This window comes from Natrix helvetica (genome assembly GCF_964273705.1).
Source record: "Natrix helvetica genome assembly, chromosome: 7".
NCBI classification, from domain to species: Eukaryota; Metazoa; Chordata; class Lepidosauria; order Squamata; family Natricidae; genus Natrix; species Natrix helvetica.
In genome coordinates, this window is record NC_138558.1 from 77,458,747 (window position 1) to 77,477,981 (window position 19,235).

The 19,235-nt window shown below is 44.5% G+C and overlaps 1 protein-coding gene across 5 annotated transcripts in view; it reads left to right on the forward strand.

Annotated features, from left to right (window-relative positions):
* Nucleotides 1-19,235, forward strand: part of KCNIP4 (potassium voltage-gated channel interacting protein 4) — a 234,428-nt gene that overhangs the window by 126,226 nt on the left and 88,967 nt on the right. For 2 of the 5 annotated variants that reach the window (XM_081959032.1, XM_081959036.1), the window contains exon 1: nucleotides 11,603-11,822. The exons of the other annotated variants lie outside the window; for them this stretch is intronic. In XM_081959032.1, the coding sequence (XP_081815158.1) occupies nucleotides 11,711-11,822 (112 nt within the window). In that variant the 5' untranslated portion in view covers nucleotides 11,603-11,710. Of the gene's footprint in view, nucleotides 1-11,602; nucleotides 11,823-19,235 lie in introns of those variants that run through there. 5 annotated transcript variants of the gene reach the window in all.

Here is a 19,235-nt window from a genome sequence, read left to right on the forward strand (position 1 = left end):
GCCTCTTCCATGTAAGGCTAAGGTGGTCCTTGATTTACGACCTCCCAATTGGGCCCCAAATTTCCATTGCTAAGCAAGACAGTTTTTAAATGAGCTTTGGCCCATTTTACAGCCTGTCTTGCAACGGCTATTAAGTGAACAACTGCAGTTGATAAGCTAGAAACCTGGTTGTTAGGCGAATCTGGCTCCCCCCTCCCCCCCCTTGATTCTGCTTGTCAGAAGATTGCAAAAGGGGATCGTGTGATCCTCTGGAGACAGCGACCATCTTGAATACATGCCAGTGGCTGAATTTTGATCATGTGAACATAGGATGCTGTGACGGTTGCTAGTGTGAAAAACAGTCGCTTTTTTCAGTGCCATTGTAACTTTGCGAATGGTGAATGGATGGTTGTAAGTTGACAACTACCTGGAATTATAACGATCAAGATGATGTCTTCAATTATAGAACTGAAATTGCTGTTTTACTTATACTGGACATAACAAGGTTTTAGCACATAGTTTTAGCCACCATCTTTCCTCCCCCCCTCTCTCTAATCTATTTGTGTGTGTGTGTGTGTGCCTGCCTGCCTGCCTGCCTGCCTGCCTGCCTATCTATCTATCTATCTATCTATCTATCTATCTATCTATCTATCTATCTATCTATCTATCTATCTATCTATCTATCTATCTATCTATCTATCAAGCTATCAAGCTATCTATCAAGCTATCTATCTATCAAGCTATCTATCTATCAAGCTATCTATCTATCTCAACTCTAGGGGGCAGTGCTCATCTCCGTTTCAAAGCCGAAGAGCCAGCGCTGTCCGAAGACGTCTCCGTGGTCATGTGGCCGGCATGACTCAATGCCGAAGGCGCACAGAACGCTGTTCCCTTCCCACCAAAGGTGGCTCCTATTTTTCTACTTGCATTTTTACGTGCTTTCGAACTGCTAGGTTGGCAGAAGCTGGGACAAGTCACGGGAGCTCACTCCGTTATGCGGCATTGAGAATACGAACTGCCGTACTTCCGACCTTTCTGATCGACAAGCTCAGCATCTTAGCCACCAGGCCACTGTATCCCTCCCTCTCTCTCTCTCTCTCTCTCTCTCTCTCTCTCTCTCTCTCTCTGTCTATCACCTGTCTGTCTGTCTGTCTGAGTCACCCCTCAGAGGGGGTCTCTGGCTTTCTCTCGGCTTCCTCTTTTCTGCCCAGATATTCTACTGCATGTGACAAAGCTTCAGGTATTGGAAGACTCTCATATCCTCCAGTTGTTTTCAAGGCACAGCTGTCATCTCCTGCGTCTCTCTTCCAGACCTTTGTGCATCTGTCAACCTGCTCTGAATTCCTCTTAAAGGAGGTTGTCCAGGAATAGGCCTGGTATTCAAGGCGCGATGTGAACACTCCAGAATGAAGTGGAATGGTTTGTTCCCATATTGGTTTGTATTTAGCTGATGGACCAATTTTGGGATGGCTGCAATCAGAAACACTTGTAAGCACTTACTTCACACTGCTGGCTTATATTCTCTCTGCAATGAAGCAGTTATTCCATTCCATATTCATATATTTAATATATAATTATAATTTTAAAATAATGTATTTTTAAAAACCAAAATGAAATAACTGGATCTTATATTCTTTTGACCCCTGAAATGAGAGCTTGGCCTTATTTTCGGGGAGGTCTTATTATTTTTGAGGTGCAGGAGGAGGCGGAGAGCGTGGTCACCTCACGGCTGCTGCTGTGTTGCAATATTTTCGGGGAAAGGGGTTATTTTAGTGTATGCGCTCAAAAGCCTGACTGGGCTTATTATCCGGGGAGGTCTTATTTTCAGGGAAGCAGATCTTATGTGCCTGACTTTTGTTTTCTAAGTGAACAATTTGTCTCTGTTAATTTGCTTGTTCTCTGTCAGGATTATTAGACATGGTCTGAAGCAAATGCAAATATACAGTAGATGAGTCCATCATAAAAGTGCCAAGGACAGTCCCTAAGCAAACAGCCACATTGGGGAGTATTGTAGTTAAGAGTCAGAGAGAAAACATCTAATGCGCAATATTTATCTCTTCTACCTGCTTTCATAATAACCTTTGCTAGCACTAATCTCTTTCCTCCGGCTGTGCTGAACACAACACAAAACTTTTCTTCTCGAACACGCAATCCAGGGAGATATGAATATGAGAAGACAGGAGTACAAATAGTTTATTTTTTATGAAGGGGCATATCTTAGGGCACCAGGATCTAAGCATCCGTTCTCACGAGAAAGCAGACGTATGCCCCAGCCGAAAAGGCTTCGTCTACAACATTCGTATTAAGATTTCCATGCAAATGCAATAAAACAGATTTTCATTAGCTTGCTTCTTTAGGCAAAGATAGGGATTTATCATAGTGACACGGTGGCTCAGTGGCTAAGACGCTGAGCTTGTTGATCAGAAGATTGGCAGTTCAGCGGTTCGAATCCCTACCACCACGTAATGGACTGAGCTCCCATTACTTGTCCCGGCTTCTGCCAACCTAGCAGTTCAAAAACATGTAAAAAATGCAAGTAGAAAAATAGGGACCACCTTTGGTGGGAAGGTAACAGTGTTCTGTGCGCCTTTGGCGTTGAGTCATGCCGGCCACATGATCACAGAGACGTCTTTGGACATCGCTGGCTCTTTGGCTTTGAAACGGAGATGAGCAGCGCCCCCTAGAGTTGGGAATGACTAGCACACATGTGTGAGCGGAACTTTTACCTTTTACCTTAGGCAACGAAAAACAAATGTTTTGTTTCTTATGCTAAGATATAAAATTCAGCCCAGCAGTAAAAACTTAATTGTTAGCTGAACTGATTTTATTAAAGTAGCACACTAACAAATTCCCCATCTTTAAGAATCTTTTCAGCATCCATAGAACAAACTTGCTCTCGTCTTCCTTTTTTCGCTTGAATTAATATTTTTTTAAAGACCTCATTAAGGAAGAAATTAAGATTCTCCTTTTAAAACAGTACTTCTTATTCTTCCTTATTTAAAAGTTAGACATTCCCTCTAATTACCCATGGAAAAAAAATTAACTCTCAAAGCTATGAGAACTATAACCGTGATGTGAATATATTCTATTTGTGGGGGTCTTTTACTTGCCAGTTTAAACTGGCTCTTTAATACTGTCTCTCTCTCTTTTCTTTCTTCTTCCCAATGCCGCAATCAAGGTTGTATTTTTTTTTAGTTAAAAAATGTTTATGCAAGCATGCTGAGTTCCTATACAGCTTTGTTCAGCACCTACAGACGATCATACTTCAATTTAACACTTAGCTGCTGAAGGGATGAAAAGAAAGAAAAATATTATGGGTACCCACATTGGGAAAATAATTTGGAAGAAGTGCTTTGGATTTAAGGCAAGGCTAGCATCTTTCTGTTATTCATTAAAGCAGCTCTTCCTTTTATTTGCCCAGAGTTTCCGTAAAGGTTCCCCTCTCACATATGTGCTAGTCGTTCACAACTCTAGGGGGCGGTGCTCACCTCCGTTTCAAAGCCAAAGAGCCAGCGCTGTCCGAAGACGTCCAGTTTTGGGCAAAGACCATTCTTGCTGCGGTAATAATATGTATTATTAAGTAGATAACCCCCTTGTTATGGTTATCATTTATGATTCCCAAAAGAAATAGTTCTGGTTTGAATTCTGTTTCTTCTTTGATTATCTCTATCAACCACCTTTGAATTTTCCACCAATATTCTTTTGTTTTTTGCCACAACTACCACATATGGTAGTACGTGCCTGATTCGTAGTCACTTTTCCAACAATTTGGCACTTAAAAAGACCCAACTCTGTTATACTGTTAACCCACCAGTTCAACCTTAAGCTATTGTTTTTGTTCACTATTGAAATCTGTAATGTACCGGCGGAGGAATTAATTTAATAGCCAAGTAAATTTCACCTCCTTCAATCCTCCTGTGATGTTGGATTAATACTACACTGGGTAGTAACTTAGGAAGAATTATTTCAACCAGCACTTGTGTCGTATCAGTTGAACTACTAGGTTGCGTACTTCACTAAATGGAAGAACAGAAAAAGCAGAATGGAGAAGAAGATTTAAAAGAAATTATTTTGCTGCTTCTTCACGGGAAATTGCAGATGCTTCCCCCATTAGCAACTAAATAGGAAATGATGTGGCTTCTGCACAGAACAGCACTTGGCTATTATGGGCTTGATTAAGTTTTCTTGGGAACCTGTAAACACAGAGGGGAACCCTGGGCATGAAAAGGACTGGAGAAACCCAGAGGAAGTCAGCCTGTGCAAAGCTATGATTGCAAGTCAGCTCTGGTGAATCAGTTCTGTGAATAACATTGTTGACTTGGGTGCTATAGACCCACCTTGATTTGATGAATATTCAGATGGAAACAATACACCCATACATATTTGCACATGTACTTGTTTCCCAACCAAGCCAAGGATTTGAGTCGGTGTGATGAAGCAAAGCAACGGCTTGGTCTGAATCAGTTCAGCTTCTCAAACAGAATTGGATCCGGTGATTCACCCATTACTAAAATTTAGACGAAACAGCAATAGCACTTTTAGACCAGTGATGGCGAACCATTTCGGCACCGAGTGCCCAAACTGGAATGAGTGTGCATGCACATGGAAACCCAAAGACCAGCTGGCCAGCATGTGCTTGCCTGTTTTGGGGGGATTTTTCAGGCTGTTTCCAGGCATTTTTCAGGCAAAAAATGGCCCAAAAGATGGCCTGAAAATGACTTGTTTTGCCCATTTGGGGGGCTGTTTTGGGGCCATTCTCCAGTGCTCCAGCACCCGTGAAGGCCAGCTGGCCAGCGCACATGTGCACAAAGGAAAGTTGAAGAGTGGCCAGTGATGGCACACGTGCCTACCGAGAGGGCTCTGCGTGCCACCTCTGCACAAGTGCCACAGGTTCCCCATCATGGCACTCAAACAGAGGCAGCCTTCAGCTGGTTCTCTCCGATTTGGGTGAACCACTAGCGATGGCTGTGGGAGGCTCTGTGCATGCGCAGAAGGCAGTGTGCATGCGCAGATGTGGTGCGTGCGCTCACATTTGCGAATCGGTAGGGAAGGTAAGTGAATCCCACTGCTGGCCTCAAAGCTTCGCTAGAGCAGCGGTTCGTGTCTCCCCTTCAAATCTCCCTGTTTTCTCTGCGGGAAGGAAGGCATGTGGGGCAACTTTGGGGACTTCGTTTCTGCTTACCTAGGGGGATGTGGGATTGCACAGACGGAGGGGGTGGCTGAGCATCAATGCTCACCTTTTGGAGACCCAATTAATGAAGTTCCTAACAAAGGAAAGTAGGTCAGCATTCACTTGATTTGCTTCCGCTGAATAGGGCGTAATGGATGAGGTCGATTTGAAAAGGAAGCCTTTGCTTCCAATTAGAGGAAGCGGTAGGAGTCAGACTGGAGAGTCAGCTAAGGGTTTCTTCTTCTTCTTTTTCTTCTTCTTCTTCTTCTTCTTCTTCTTCTTCTTCTTCTTCTTCTTCTTCTTCTTCTTCTTCTTCTTCTTCTTCTTCTTCTTCTTCCCCCTTGAATCAGTAGGGTGGGTAAGGGGGATAAGAAATATATTTAATAAATTGATATAGAATAGAATAATAGAATACAACAGAATAATACAATACGGAATAGAATAGGATAGAATAGGATGGGATAGAATTCTTTATTGGCCAAGTGTGATTGGACAGACAAGGAATTTGTCTTTGGTGCAGATGCTCTCAGGGTACATAAAAGAAAAGATACATTCATCAAGAATCATAAGGTGCAACACTTAATGATAGTCATGGGGTACAAATAAGCAATCAAATCATATTAGGAAACAATCAATATAAATTGTAAGGATATAAGCAACAAAGCTATAGTCCTGCAGTCATAAGTGGGAGGAGATAGGTCATAGGAAGGATGAGAAGACTAATAGTAATGCAGCCTTAGTGAATAGTTTGACAGTGTTGTATGAATTATTTGTTTAGCAGAGTGATGACATTCAGGGGAAACCTGGCCTTGTGTCTAGTTGTCTTGGTGTGCAGTGCTCTATAGCATCGTTTTGAGGGTAGGAATTAAAACAATTTATGTCCAGGATGCGAGGGGTCTGTAGATATTTTCCCAGCCCTCTTTTTGACTCATGCGGTGTGCAGGTCCTCAATGGAAGGCAGGTTGGTAGCCCTTATTTTCTCTGCAGTTTAGTTTAGTCATGCATCTTCATAAAATATTTTTGGGTGGCTCACAGAACTTAAAACGGGAACATTCGTATAACATTGATGGCTTCCTTCTGTGCCATCAAGTCAGTACAAATGCTTAATAGCCCCACAGAGATAGGTTTCCTCCAGAATGGTTTTGTCACACACACACACACACACACACACACACACACACACACTCAACTCTCAGTGTTGTCATGGGGAGAGAAGGAGGGAGAGTGCATTCCACGCATACTGTTGGCTAGATGCAGCGGTTTGGGAGGGGTGTATTTAGTAGGGAAGTGTGATTTATGACACAGACTGAGGGGAGGGAAGGAACAGGGGTAAAGTTCAGAGACAAATCAAAGCAGAGGCTTGACTGCGAACAGATGTTGCCTAATGGTGCTCCTAATAAATGACTAGTTTTTTTTATTGAAAACTTGACTCGATCCTTATGAATCAATTAGGGCATTTTTAGGACATCTGACACACACACACGCACACACACGCACACACGCACATCCTGGTCCTTCAGTCCCAATTGTAGCTGACTCCATCCCCAGTGCCTGTGGTCCTCTCCGTCTTCTCATCCCTTCTACTAGCATAGTAAATCAAATTCCTATAGCGTTGTAAACTTAAGGGTCAGAAGGCTAATGCACGCGAAGCTTGATCCATGCTGGTCGTAGACATAAAAACAATTCCTGCTGTTTTAAAAGATGCCAAGTGAAAACAATCAGCCAAAACGGTTAGAGTATGCCAAGCAAAACAGACAGAGATCAGGCACTGCTGGCCTTAAAACACAAGGAAAGGGCCAGCCAATAGAAACTTGCAAAAAGTCAACCGGAACCCCTTAGGACAGGTCTCCACAATAGCTTTATTGCTAATCACCAGGAGTGTTACCAGGAATCTCACCAGGCCGAGTGCATTTCCTTGGGTCCGTCAGAGAAGGATTCGGGGACTTTGGGAGGAGAGCTCAGCCTGGGGCTGCTTAGTGCAGCACAGAGATTCTAAACTTGGGCCACTCTTGACTCTTCTTCCATTTCTGGCTGGAGATTCCACCACAGTCAAGTAGGACTGTCAAAACCAGGGGTGGGTTTCTGCTGGTGTTATTGCCTGTTCGGTGCGTGCTTTGCATGCACAGTTGCCTTTGAATTGCGCAGAACATTAAAATGCCAAAAAAACATGCCGGGGTGACTGGGGAACCAGTTTGGAGGCGTGGCAAGCCTGCCGTTCCTACCGGTTTGTCGACCCAGTCACCATTTCTACTACCGGTTCACCTGAACCGGTGCGAACCGGTAGCAACCCACCTCTGATCAGAACCCCAGAAGGGAGGCTTTCCATAGGGCAGACACCACAGTGGTGGGTTCCTACCAGTTTGGACCAGTTAAGCCAAACCGGTAGTGGTTTGGCGGCCTGGGTCATTGGAACCCGCAGCGATCCAGGCCTGCCACGCCCCTGAGCCGGTTCCCTGGGCAGCGCCATTGGTGCCGCCATCTTGTTTTTCAGTTCTTAATTTTAATTACACTGCGCATGCACACAAAAGCACAAAGCACGCACACACACACAAGCGAATCAGCACTAGTGCCTGCCGCAACCCACCCGTGAGACACCGTAACAGAAAAGGCCCTCCTTAGACCCACAAGGTGGCATCCTTCCACAGACGGCACCTGCACAGATAGTCCTCCACTTACAACAGTTCATTTAGTGACAATTCAAAGTCATCACAGCATTGGAAAAGTGACTTATGACCATTTTCTTTCACACTTAATGGCCATTGCAGCATCCCCATGGTCACTTGAAGGGCTAAGTTCTAAAACTTAGAAGGGCTAAGTTTTTTTTTTTAGCTGTGTGGACTTCAATTCCCAGACTCCAGAAGGGCTGGCTAGGGAATTCCGGAAGTTGACGTCCACGTGGCTTAAAAGTTGTGAAACATTGAGCGAGGGCCACAAAAGATTGTCTGTGTGATCATTGGAATTTAATGCAAGAGTACCTGTCCTTTCTCTTAATTTCTCACCGCAGGCTCTCTTTCCCTTCCCCCTTTCAAGTTTGGCCTTCTTGAGCTAACCCCTTAAAACATTTGTCAAAAATACCTGGTTAGTAGATAGCTTCCATTTTAAAACACACACGCACACACAGTTTTCTTCCTTTGTAGAGTATTGTTGAAAGGAAATTAATCTTATTTTTCCCATACTTCAGGATCGAGATGAGAGTAATGTAACTTTCAGAATTTTACAGAGCTTCACATTCTAGGAACGTTTTTCGGCATCTTTAATAGATTAATTGGATCTTTCAATATGATCTGTTCCAGATCACAGCTGAAATAGTTAATTCCAACTTTATATTCCTGGTGTGTTATAAGAAGGACCATCAAGTTCCACTGGACTCTGTTTTCTTCTCCTTAAATGCTAAAAATTACTTCCAACTAATTCATGACCATATTATCTATAAAGAAAGATAACTCTTAATTTAAACTGTGTCGGAGGCAGAGAGGGGGCCAGGGCCCTATGCCAGTTATCAGCTGCCTTCGGAGTCAGACATCAGTGGGGCAGAAGAACAGCTGGAGCCTGTTCCCAGTGTGCACATGTACAGAGTTGCCAGACGAAGGGAAGAGCTAAGGAACAGGGGTCAATTTGGGAGTAAGGCCACAGGGGGACGATGAATGGCCCTCCCTCCCAGAGGAAATAAAGGAGGAGCGAAAGGGGAGTGGAGTTTGCAGGAGACAATTAGTTCGCTTAATTGGTTCGTGACTTCCGAGACTCCTTGCCAGGTTTTTCAGATATGGGCCTGACAGCTCTCCAAGCCAGGGAAGGTCTGTGCCCGTAAATCCTCCCTCGAAAGACTTTGCTGGATGTGAATGAGCAGAATTCACAGTCAATTAATAAAAAGTGTTTTGTTTTTGTTTTTTTGGTTGGGACAAGGAGTTTGCTTCATGCTCTCCGGAAGCCTCGGTCAGAAGAGGAATCCCATCTCAATGCTTTTGCCTTCTAGCTAGATGTCCCATTCAGCACAGCATGGCTTTCTAACTTCACTAAAGTCTAGTCTTGAACAATACTTCCAGGTCTAGCGAGTTTTGTGTAATTGTGTGAGCTTTGGAAGCCTGAAAGCTGGTGTTTGAGCTGAGGTTGCAAAGGATGCTTCAGAATTGCTGGGCTCATCCTCTTCCCTTGAAGGGCCCAAGCGAACAGCGCGTCATATTTTGGATGCAACCATCTCATGTTCTCCTTAGTGGACATCAGTTCTTCCAAGCACTTGGAGGCAGGACAAGAAACAAGGAACGGAAACGAATCAAGGAGAGAAGCAACCTAGAACTCAGGAGAAATTAGATAGATCAATCGATCAGTGGAATGGCTTGCCTCTAGACTCCTCCATCCCTGGAGGTTTTTAAGAAGAGATTGTCTGAAATGCTTTAGGGTCTCCTGCTTGAACAGGGGGCTGGACTAGAAGACCTCCAAGGTCGAACTCTGTTATAAATAACTTGCCTGGTCTGAGCCCTGGCATGGCTCCATTTGTTATTGCTTTTGTTTGGTAACAAATATAACAGGAAGATAAAGGTAAAGGTAAAGATTCCCCACACATCTGTGCTAGTCGTTCCTGACTCTAGGGGGCGGTGCTCATCTCCGTTTCTAAGCCGAAGAGCCAGCGCTGTCCGAAGATGTCTCCGTGGTCATGTGGCCGGCATGACTCAAAGCCGAAGGCGCACTGAACGCTGTTCCCTTCCCACCAAAGGTGGCTCCTATTTTTCTACTTGCATTTTTTACATGCTTTCGAACTGCTAGGTTGGCAGAAGCTGGGACAAGGAACGGGAGCTCACTCCATTACGCGGTGCTAGGGATTCGAACCGCCCAACTGATCAACAAGCCACTGCATCCCTTAACAGGAAGATAAATGACAATAAAATAAATCAAGGGAAGTGGTTGGGTGGAAAAGTTAAAAAAAATTTAAAAATGTAAATAATCCTTTGTAACCAAGGCTACACAAAACTATTGTGCTGCCTACAGCAGATGTGATGGTGGGTTGACACACCCACCTGCGGGAGCTGTTGGAAGTGCCCTCAGCTGATCTCTGATCATAACTGAGACTCAAAGCAAGTCATCTTTGAGGTTATTAAGCTGGTACGTGATTTCAATGGGGGTAGGTTGCACTTGATGTCATCATGAATCCTGTTGAACATGAAATCCTTTTGGGATAGACATGTAAAATTTGTAGCTTTGGGGTCAAAAGATCTTGGACAACCTGAAACAAAATAATCAAATCCTTTTTTTTAATTTAAATTTTTATTTTATTTTAATATAAACAATCCGTCTTCCATTAAACAGTGTGCCGTCTGGGTACAAATATTTTGTGCAATAACAATTAAAATTTAGAATCACATTCATTATTTAATCTATCCCTAGCTTAACACCGATACCTTAATGTCTAATACTATAACAATCCTCTTCTTGATTTATTTAACTCTATTAATTATGTTAACTCTATTGGTACATTTTCTATACTTTACACAACTCCTTTTACTTCTAATTCTTATATTTATTCTCTAACCATCGATAAAATGATTCCCCTGTAGTCTAATAATCAGTTTGTTCTTTCTCTTGGATTGCCAGGGTCAATCTGTTCATTTCTGCACATTCTAATATTCTCCTAATCACATTCTCCTCTGTAAGGATCTTTTTTCACGTTTCCAGTTTTGTGCAAACAGAATCCTAGCTGCTGTTATAACCAAATGGATAACCAAATATACATTTTTTCTACTCAAATCAGGGGTGGGATTCTCTTGGCATTACTGCCAGTTCGGTGCGGGCAAAAATTTTGCCTTTGGGTTTTGCCCTTTTCTCATTTTCTTTTACCTTTTTAGATCAGATATCCAAGTTCACAATACAAGCCACATTTTTTCTTTCTTGGATGCAACCAATGCTTTAACTCTCCTGCTCTCTCATTTCTGGGATGTTTAGGGACAGGAATTTCCTGGTCACCCTGGCGATGGACCTCTGCCAAGGGACAAGGAGCCTGTCCCTCATCTTCAACTGAAAAGAGTCAGAAACTCTTGGTGTTGATCCACATCCCGCAAATTAAAACCACTAAAGGACAAAGATGCAAATGCATCCGATGATTAATCTGATATTTGACAAGCTCCGAGGTGCTGTGCCTTTCAGCGGGAGCTGAGCTGTAAAGCAGGAGCGGCGAGCGCCTGAGCTGGCACTGGAGGCTGGCGTTTGCTCTGCTCGCTCGTGCCTCTTCCTTTCAGCCTCCCTGCTTTTTCCCAAACACCGCAAAGTCTGGAAATCCGGGATGAATGCCCTCCTAGCAGCGGAGAAGTGAGACGGTTGGTGGTGTCGAATGCCTTTTATTTTTGGCAAGGAGGCCACAATCAGCATCCCAACCCATCAAGATGCAGGAGAGCAGAGATTTCACTTAACCCCTACCTGGTCACTTTATTTCCTTTGCCCTTCTGGTTGTGCTGACAACTTGTTTTGCATGGGAGGCTAAGAAATAACCCACCACGGCAAGAGTGTCTTAAACTTCCCTTTGGACTGCCTGGTGGCTTGGCCGCTGGTTGGCATGAAGCACCCTCTGGGACCATGTTGACTTTGGAATGGGAATCGGAGGGTCTGCAAACAGTGGGCATTGTTGTGATTATATTTGCGTCTCTGAAGCTGCTGCACTTGCTTGGACTGATAGACTTCTCCGAAGGTAAAGTGGGGGCTTTGAATTGTTCTGTTTGCAGGTAGTGGCAGCTGCTTCTGATGCTGATGCTGCTGGTACCGCCTGGGCGCTGCGTGTACCTTTGGCGCTGGAGAATGAAACGTGCTGCTCAGACACTTGTGCCAAGCGGCTCCTGCAATTTATGGCTGCTGGGGCTGCAAATCATGTTTTGCTTTTGTTTATATTTCTACGGTTCAGTCCCTGCAGCTTCCCGAGGCTACGTTTTTTCAGGGAAGGAGGCAGAAATGCATCTGTAAATCACATCGCCAGAGTAAGAAAGTTAGCATCCAAACTGGTTTTCCTTGCATGCAGGCGGTGGCTACGTCAAATGGGAACTTTTCCTATTTCCGTTATTAATACAATTAATATTAAAAGGTGGCTTTTACGCACGGACAGATTTCTGGAAAACTATTTGGGGTGTGTTCTGTGTTTCAGAACTGGAAGAGGTTGACTGGTTAAGGAGTCAGTCAATATTTCAAGCCACCCCGAGTATGGGTTGTAATGTGTGTTTCTTGGGAACAAATGATAAAATGTTTTTAATATATTCATATTGCCTTGCAGTCTGTTCAGTTTATTTCTCTGTAAAAGGAGCACCAGATGTATAAATAAAACTTCCCTGAAGGGTTCAGTAGATGAGCTTATGAGCATCGTATTTTCTTGGGGTTTCTTTGTTAAATCTAGTGCTAACAATTAAAACTGTAGCCCTCCGGTTTAACTCTCTAGATTGCAAACAAACTGAAATTATTCAGATTGCTCATATACTGCTTCTCCCCAGCCAATTTCCTTAGAAATTGCACACACTCAGAGTCTGCCACGAATTTTCTTCTTGTTTTCCTCCCTTTTTATCTTATCCATCTGTGTAATATCTTCCAAAAGTGAAATCAGCAACTATTAAGAATTGCTAAATAATTCTGCCTTTCCATTAAAAGACATCGTAATAGAAAGGGACTCTTCTAAAGTCTAGACTCCGTAGAAAACTTCAGAAATATTCCGATCGTAGTTAATTTATCAGCAGTAAACAGCAATAAATAATTTATGAAAGGTCAGCGTGAATTGAGTTCAACTCCTGGTATCAGGATGACACCATAGTCATGTTGGTTTCTTTGCAAAAATTCAGAAATTGTTTGCCATCACTATATTTTAGGATGCGTTTTCCGACTTCTGAATTTAAGTTAAACTTTGGAGATTTTCTAGCGATTTCTCATCCAAAAACTAACCAAATCGAACCCCGCTTCGTTTTTTTATAATATCATGCAAGGCCAGCTGGGTGCTATCACTTGTCGCAAGTTGATAAATCTTCATCTCATTGCTAAGAATACCTTTGTTTGTGATGTTTTAAACTTAGTCTTAAACAATGTTAACTAGAAGAATATGATAAGCACACAGCTGATGCAAAATAGGAAATCCACATTGACTTAAAAGGGAAAATTGACGGCTGGACACCCCTAAAAAGGATCCAGGAACTGAGATACATCAGTAGTTCTTGCGTGAAATAAATCCTTTGGATGAAGTAGAAGAAATAGGCTGGGTTATGCCTCAGCTCTGCAAAGATTGGAACTTTATTCCAGTCCTTAAATAGTAATTTAAGTTAGGGTCAGGGCTGGAGAACAGGCGCTCCAGGCAACATGGTAAGATTACACTGAGTATAAAATGCAACATGTGGTTTACATCTAGAAGCATTTGTAGCGGATTGACAATGGTTGAAATACAATCCCTCTCTTGCAAAAATTAGACTAGGCACAGGGTAGAATGGTGTGCATGTGTGTGTGTGTCTTTAGGCAGAGTGCTAACATTGTGTTCAGTTTGGGATTGAAACCAGGGAAAGAAAAGCAGACTTAGAACTTGAGCTAAAGAGAGGGTGATCAGGGTGTTGAGGTCTGGTTTTGAACTCAAGGTTTACAAGAGCTAGTTGCCTTCTTCAAAGTCCGGGCATCTATTTTCAGGGAAATGGCACGCCAGTCAAAATAAAGGTGTCTTCCCATCTTGAAGTTGAAGACGCAAAATTGTTGCTGGGTTATGTTGGTTTTTCTGCAGTCCCGAGATCTGCTTAGCAAGCATTTCTTCCTTTGAACTGAAAAGGTGACCCAGAAACTCCTACTGTTTCTGCCTCTCTGACCCAAACTGCTAAGTGGATTAAAATGTTTTGTGCAGAATAGGATAATGACAAGGAGGTAAAGTAATCCTATCTTTCTTTTCTAGGAGAGAGGGAGCGAGGGAGAGAGAGAAAGAGAGAGAGGGAGGGAGGGAGAGAGAGAAAGAGAGAGAGGGAGGGAGGGAGAGTGGAAAAAAGAGAGAGAAAGAGAGGAGGGAGGGAGGGAGAAAGAGGAGGGGAGGGAGGGAGAGAGGGAGGGAGAGGGAGGGAGGGAGGGAGGGATGAGGAGAGAGGGAGGGAAAAAGAGAGAGAAAGAGAGGGAGGGAGGGAGAGAGAGATGGAGGGAGGGAGGGATGAATGGATGGATGGGGAGAGAGGGAGGGAAAAAAGAGATAAAAGAGAGGGAGGGAGGGAGAAAGAGAGAGGGAGGGAGGGAGGGATGGAGAGGGGGAGGGAGAGAAAGGGAGGGAGTGACGGAGGAAGGGAGAGAGAGATGGAGAGAAACAAGTACTGTAAGTCATGATTGGAATCCAGAACAAGAATATATTGGGGGAGGGGGGGAATCAGGCCATGTCACTGTTTAATCATCCCAGATCCCATTTGTGGTAACCCTGGACAATCCCTCCCCACCTCATAGGACACATTTCCAAAGCCCCCACTTAGGCATTCTTCAGCTAAGCATCACCCTGGCAGGCCCAACACCTATAGAAATGCAAGTTAATTCCAAAAGTCCATATGGGCAAAAGTCCTTACAACTATACATATACTGGCTTCCTTGCACCCCATCGTATGATAACTATGGTGTGATAAGATGCGTGACTTATCCAGGAGAGAAACAACATAGAACTAAGGAGAAATGATAGCAGTCTTCCCAAAAAGAGAAGGTCAAGCTATTCTCCAAGGCACCTGAGGGTAGAACAAGAAGCAATGGGTGGAAACTAATGAAGTAGAAAAGCAGTTTAGAACTAAGGAGAAATTTCATGACAGGGAGAACAATTAAGCAGTGGAACGACTTGCCTCCAGAAGTTGTGAATGCTCCAACACTGGAGGTTTTTAAGAAGATGTTGGATATCCATTTGTCTCCTCCTCCTTCCTTCTCTCTCTCTCTCTCTCTCTCTGTCTCTCTCTCTCTCTCTCTCTCTTTCTCTCCCTCCCTCCCTCCCTCTCTCTCTCTCTGTGAATGTGTGCAGAGGAAAGAGAGAGGGGGAGCAGTCAATCAGACCCCTCTCCCAGAATTTGGGCTCATCTTATTCTGGGATTATGATTAAACAGGAAAGGTTTCTCAAAGTCTATCGCAGTTCAGCTTCCAGTTATCAGACAAAAGTTGTTGCGATATAGTTGATTCTTCCCAGCGGTATCAGAAGGAGGGAAAAAGGAATTAAAGCACTGGCAGGATTGAAGGATGGTCACCAAGTTTGTTTCTTTGATTTCTGCTCCGTTTTCAGCAGTCCAGGCAGCCAACAAATAAACAAACAAATAAAAATGGGCCTTAATGGACCATTTGAGTCCATTGTTACGGTTGAAGGAGAATGGAAGTAAAATCTGTGTCTTTGCCAAAGCCGTTTTTATCTTCCCAAATGTGTTTAAGGTTGCTATCTAAAGATAATTAAGACCATAAATTCAGCCCCAAGAATTCTGCCCCGTCAGGAAAAGTCTAGCTGATTGTGCATTTTGAAGGATCAATAAATGAAAACAGGGTGCGGCCTCATTCGCTTGGTCTTATTTAGAATATCTTGTAAAAATACACATAAAAAGGCACATTGCAAGAATCGAGCTGTAATTAAATAAGGAATCCATAGCACAACCCTCCTCGTTGTTCTCTCTGGCTTTGGAAAGAGAACTGCTATTTCTAGCTTAATTTCAGGCTTAATATGGTTAAATTGGATCTCTTACCAGCCTTTACATAATTATTCATTAATTGTGTAATTAATTAATTAATTAAAAGACCACCTGCACATATTAAGAATCCATTTAGTCAAAGATCAAAAGGGGGAAAAGTATCAGCAAAAATTATGTTTCTGGACTATATTTTAGCTCAGATATATATATAGGGAGAGAGGGAGGGATAGGGAGGCGGTGGCTCAGTGGCTAAGATGCTGAGCTTGTTGATCAGAAAGGTCGGCAGTTCGAATCCCCAGCACCATGTAACAGAGCGAGCTCCCGTGACTCGTCCCAGCTTCTGCCAACCTAGCAGTTTGAAAGCACGTAAAAAATGCAAGTAGAAAAATAGGGACCACCTTTGGTGGGAAGGGAACGGCGTTCCGTGCGGCTTCGGTGTTTAGTCATGCCGGCCACATGACCACGGAGACGTCTTCGGACAGCGCTGGCTCTTGGGCTTTGAAACGGAGATGAGCAGCACCCCCTAGAGTCAGGAACGACTGGCACATACTATGTGCAAGGGGAATTTTTACCTTTACATTACATCTACAAAAGAAAAGAAAAAAGTTCTTGCAAATATTTATTGTGGTTCTTTAGTTTATTTAGTTCGAGAAGTTAAAAAGCAGCGTTTGTAAGCTGATTTATATCTCCTGTTCCACGTCTCCGAATTTCGTATCCACAGACACAGAGTCACCTGTTTCCTTAAACCTTAAATAATGTTCCACTTTTGCTTTCATCCCCCGTGAAAATTAGCCATTAAAACCTGGTGAACCAGATATCCAGCTAGTTCTCCACTTACAGCCATTTATTTAGTGACCGTTCAAAGCTACGGCGGCAATGAAAAAAGCAAGTTGCGAGCGTTTTTTCACACTTACGACCGTTGCGGCCTCCACACGGTCACATAATCAAAATTTTGGACACTTGGCAACTGGTTCATATTTATGACGGTTGTAGCGTCCCGGGAGGGTCACGCAATCCCCTTTTGCGACCTTATGACCAGCAAACTCAATGAGGAAAGCAGATGATTCACTTAACAACTGGGTAACTAACTTCACAACCGCAGCGATTCACTGAACAACTGCAGCAAGGGATGTTGTAAAACGGTGCACTTAGCGACACTTAACAATAGAAATTTGGGGCTCAGTGGTGGTCGTAAGGCGAGGACTACCCACATTTAGGTTTTCTTCTCTTTTTCCTCTCCTTCCTTCCTGTCTTTTCCTTCTCTCTGGTCCACCTGGCGGCTTCGTCTCCTTGGCTTTGTTACGCCTGAGGGTTGACCTTGAAATGGACCAAGGACGGTGGTGCGTTGCCAACTTTGTTACCAGCGGTTCAGGCGTGCTCCTGCGCATGCACAGAAGCGTCCAGGCCAGAGGGGGGTTCCTATTGGTTAGGACCGGTTCGGCTGAACCGGTAGTGGTTTGGTGGCCTGGGTCACTGGAACCAGCAGCGACCCAGGCTGGCCACGCCCCCAAACTGGTTCTCCGCCATAGGTGCCGCCATCTTGTTTTTCGCATGCGCAGAACAATTTTAATTGCACGAGCGAACCGGCAGTGGTGCCTGCCAGAACCCAGCCCTGGTCCGGGTGGGTGGGCAGAGCCTCCCACCACCACTACTACCGGTTCACCCAATCCGGGCCGAACCGGCAGGACCCTACCTCTGAGCAAGGTTCCATTCACAAAACGTGTTGCTAAGAAGATGCAGAGCTTTTGCGGGTGGGAGAGATTCTCAGATCGAAAGAGAAATCTCACTTTTGCTGCAGGTGCAAACGGCTGTCAGGCTGTTCCTTCAGCCCAAACTCTGTCCCCAGGTGGGCTCAATTAACGGGAAGCTAAAAAGGTCACCGTCACTTCCAATTGTCCTGTGGAAACGCACATCAATAGTCACTGAACTATGACTTGCACTGTCGGGTTCTTTAAATCTCAAATGTGTTTTTTCTCCGCCTTTTATTTATTAAGCATTCAGGAAACAGGAAACAGAACAAAACCAACTGCAGGTTTTTGTGTTTTATCTCAGTGAGAATCTGGGCCGAGTTTAAGAAGAGAAATGTGCTTCCAGAGCAGACTTGGGGTTGGGGGGCTTTGTTATCCGGCCCCACAGCAGCCTACAGCCCTGATGGCGAACCCATGGCACGCCTGCCAGAGGCGGCACACAAAGCCCTCCCTGTGGTCATGCGCGCCATCGCCAGCCCCTCTTCTGGTCTTTGGGTTTCCAGCACACGCATGCGCACCGGCCAGTTTCTCTTCGGGTTTCCCGCACTCCAGCGCACACATCTACAAGTGCGTTCCAGTTTGGGCACTCTGTGTGCCCAAAAGGTCCTCCATCACTGGCCTATAGCAACTTCTTTCTATGGACTTTAATAGTTGGAGTATAGCAGTAGAGCTTATATTCACGGGGCTTTTACAGCCCTCTCTGAGCGGTTCACAGAGTCAGCCTCTTGCCCCCAACAACCTGCCTTGGAAGGAGGGAAGGCTGAGTCAATCCTTGAGCCAGTCAGGATCGAACTGCTGGCAGTGGGCAGAGACAGCCTGCAACATTGCATTGTGACAAGTCCACCACTATGGCTTCCTTCCTTCCTTCCTTTTTCTTTCCTTCACAACCAATAGCACTTAGACTTATATACCGCTTCACGGTGCTTTACAGCCTCCTCTAAGCGGTTTACAGAGTCAGCCTATTGCCCCTTCCTTCCTTCCTTCCTTCCTTCCTTCCTTCCTTCCTTCCTTCCCTCCCTCCCTCCCTCCCTCCCTCCCTCCTTCCTTCCTTCCTTCCTTCCCTCCCTCCCTCCCTCCTTCCCTCCTTCCTTCCTTCCTTCCCAGAGTCAGCGTATTGCTCCCAACAATCTGGCTCCTCATTTTACCCACCTCAGAAGGAGGGAAGGCTGAGTCAGCCTTGAGCCTGGTGGGATTCGAACTGCCAAATTGCAGGCAGCCGGCAGTCAGCAGAAGTAGCCTGCAGTACTGCACTCTCACCACTGTGCCGCTGTGGCTCATATATTGACAGATTGATCCTAAAGGCAGAAGCTCCTCACCACTTTAATATTTTCGTTGTCAGGTCTAAGGCTGATGGTTCTACTGTTGACATCCGTTTGGTCTTCTTTGTATTTAATGTTAATCCCATTTTTCACTGGGCCGCTTGGCTTGTAGGGACGAGGGGGGGGGGATTTGTCTTTCGGTCTCGCCTTTTCTCTTTCTCTCCCGTGCTTCCTCCCCTTGAAGATGTGCGTAGCTTAGGAAGGAATGGCAGTAATGTTCCAGTATCGCTTATTTCCTTCTTCTTCCATCCGTTACCATTCACCGGTACTTGGGTGAAGCTCAGGCTCTGCGTGCATCCAAGACAACCACGTTATGAAAAATTATCTTTTTTTCCCTCTCTCTCCATGGAGTATTTGTAGTTTGAATTGCCCATCGTTATTTCAGCACCCAGCGGTTTGTTCG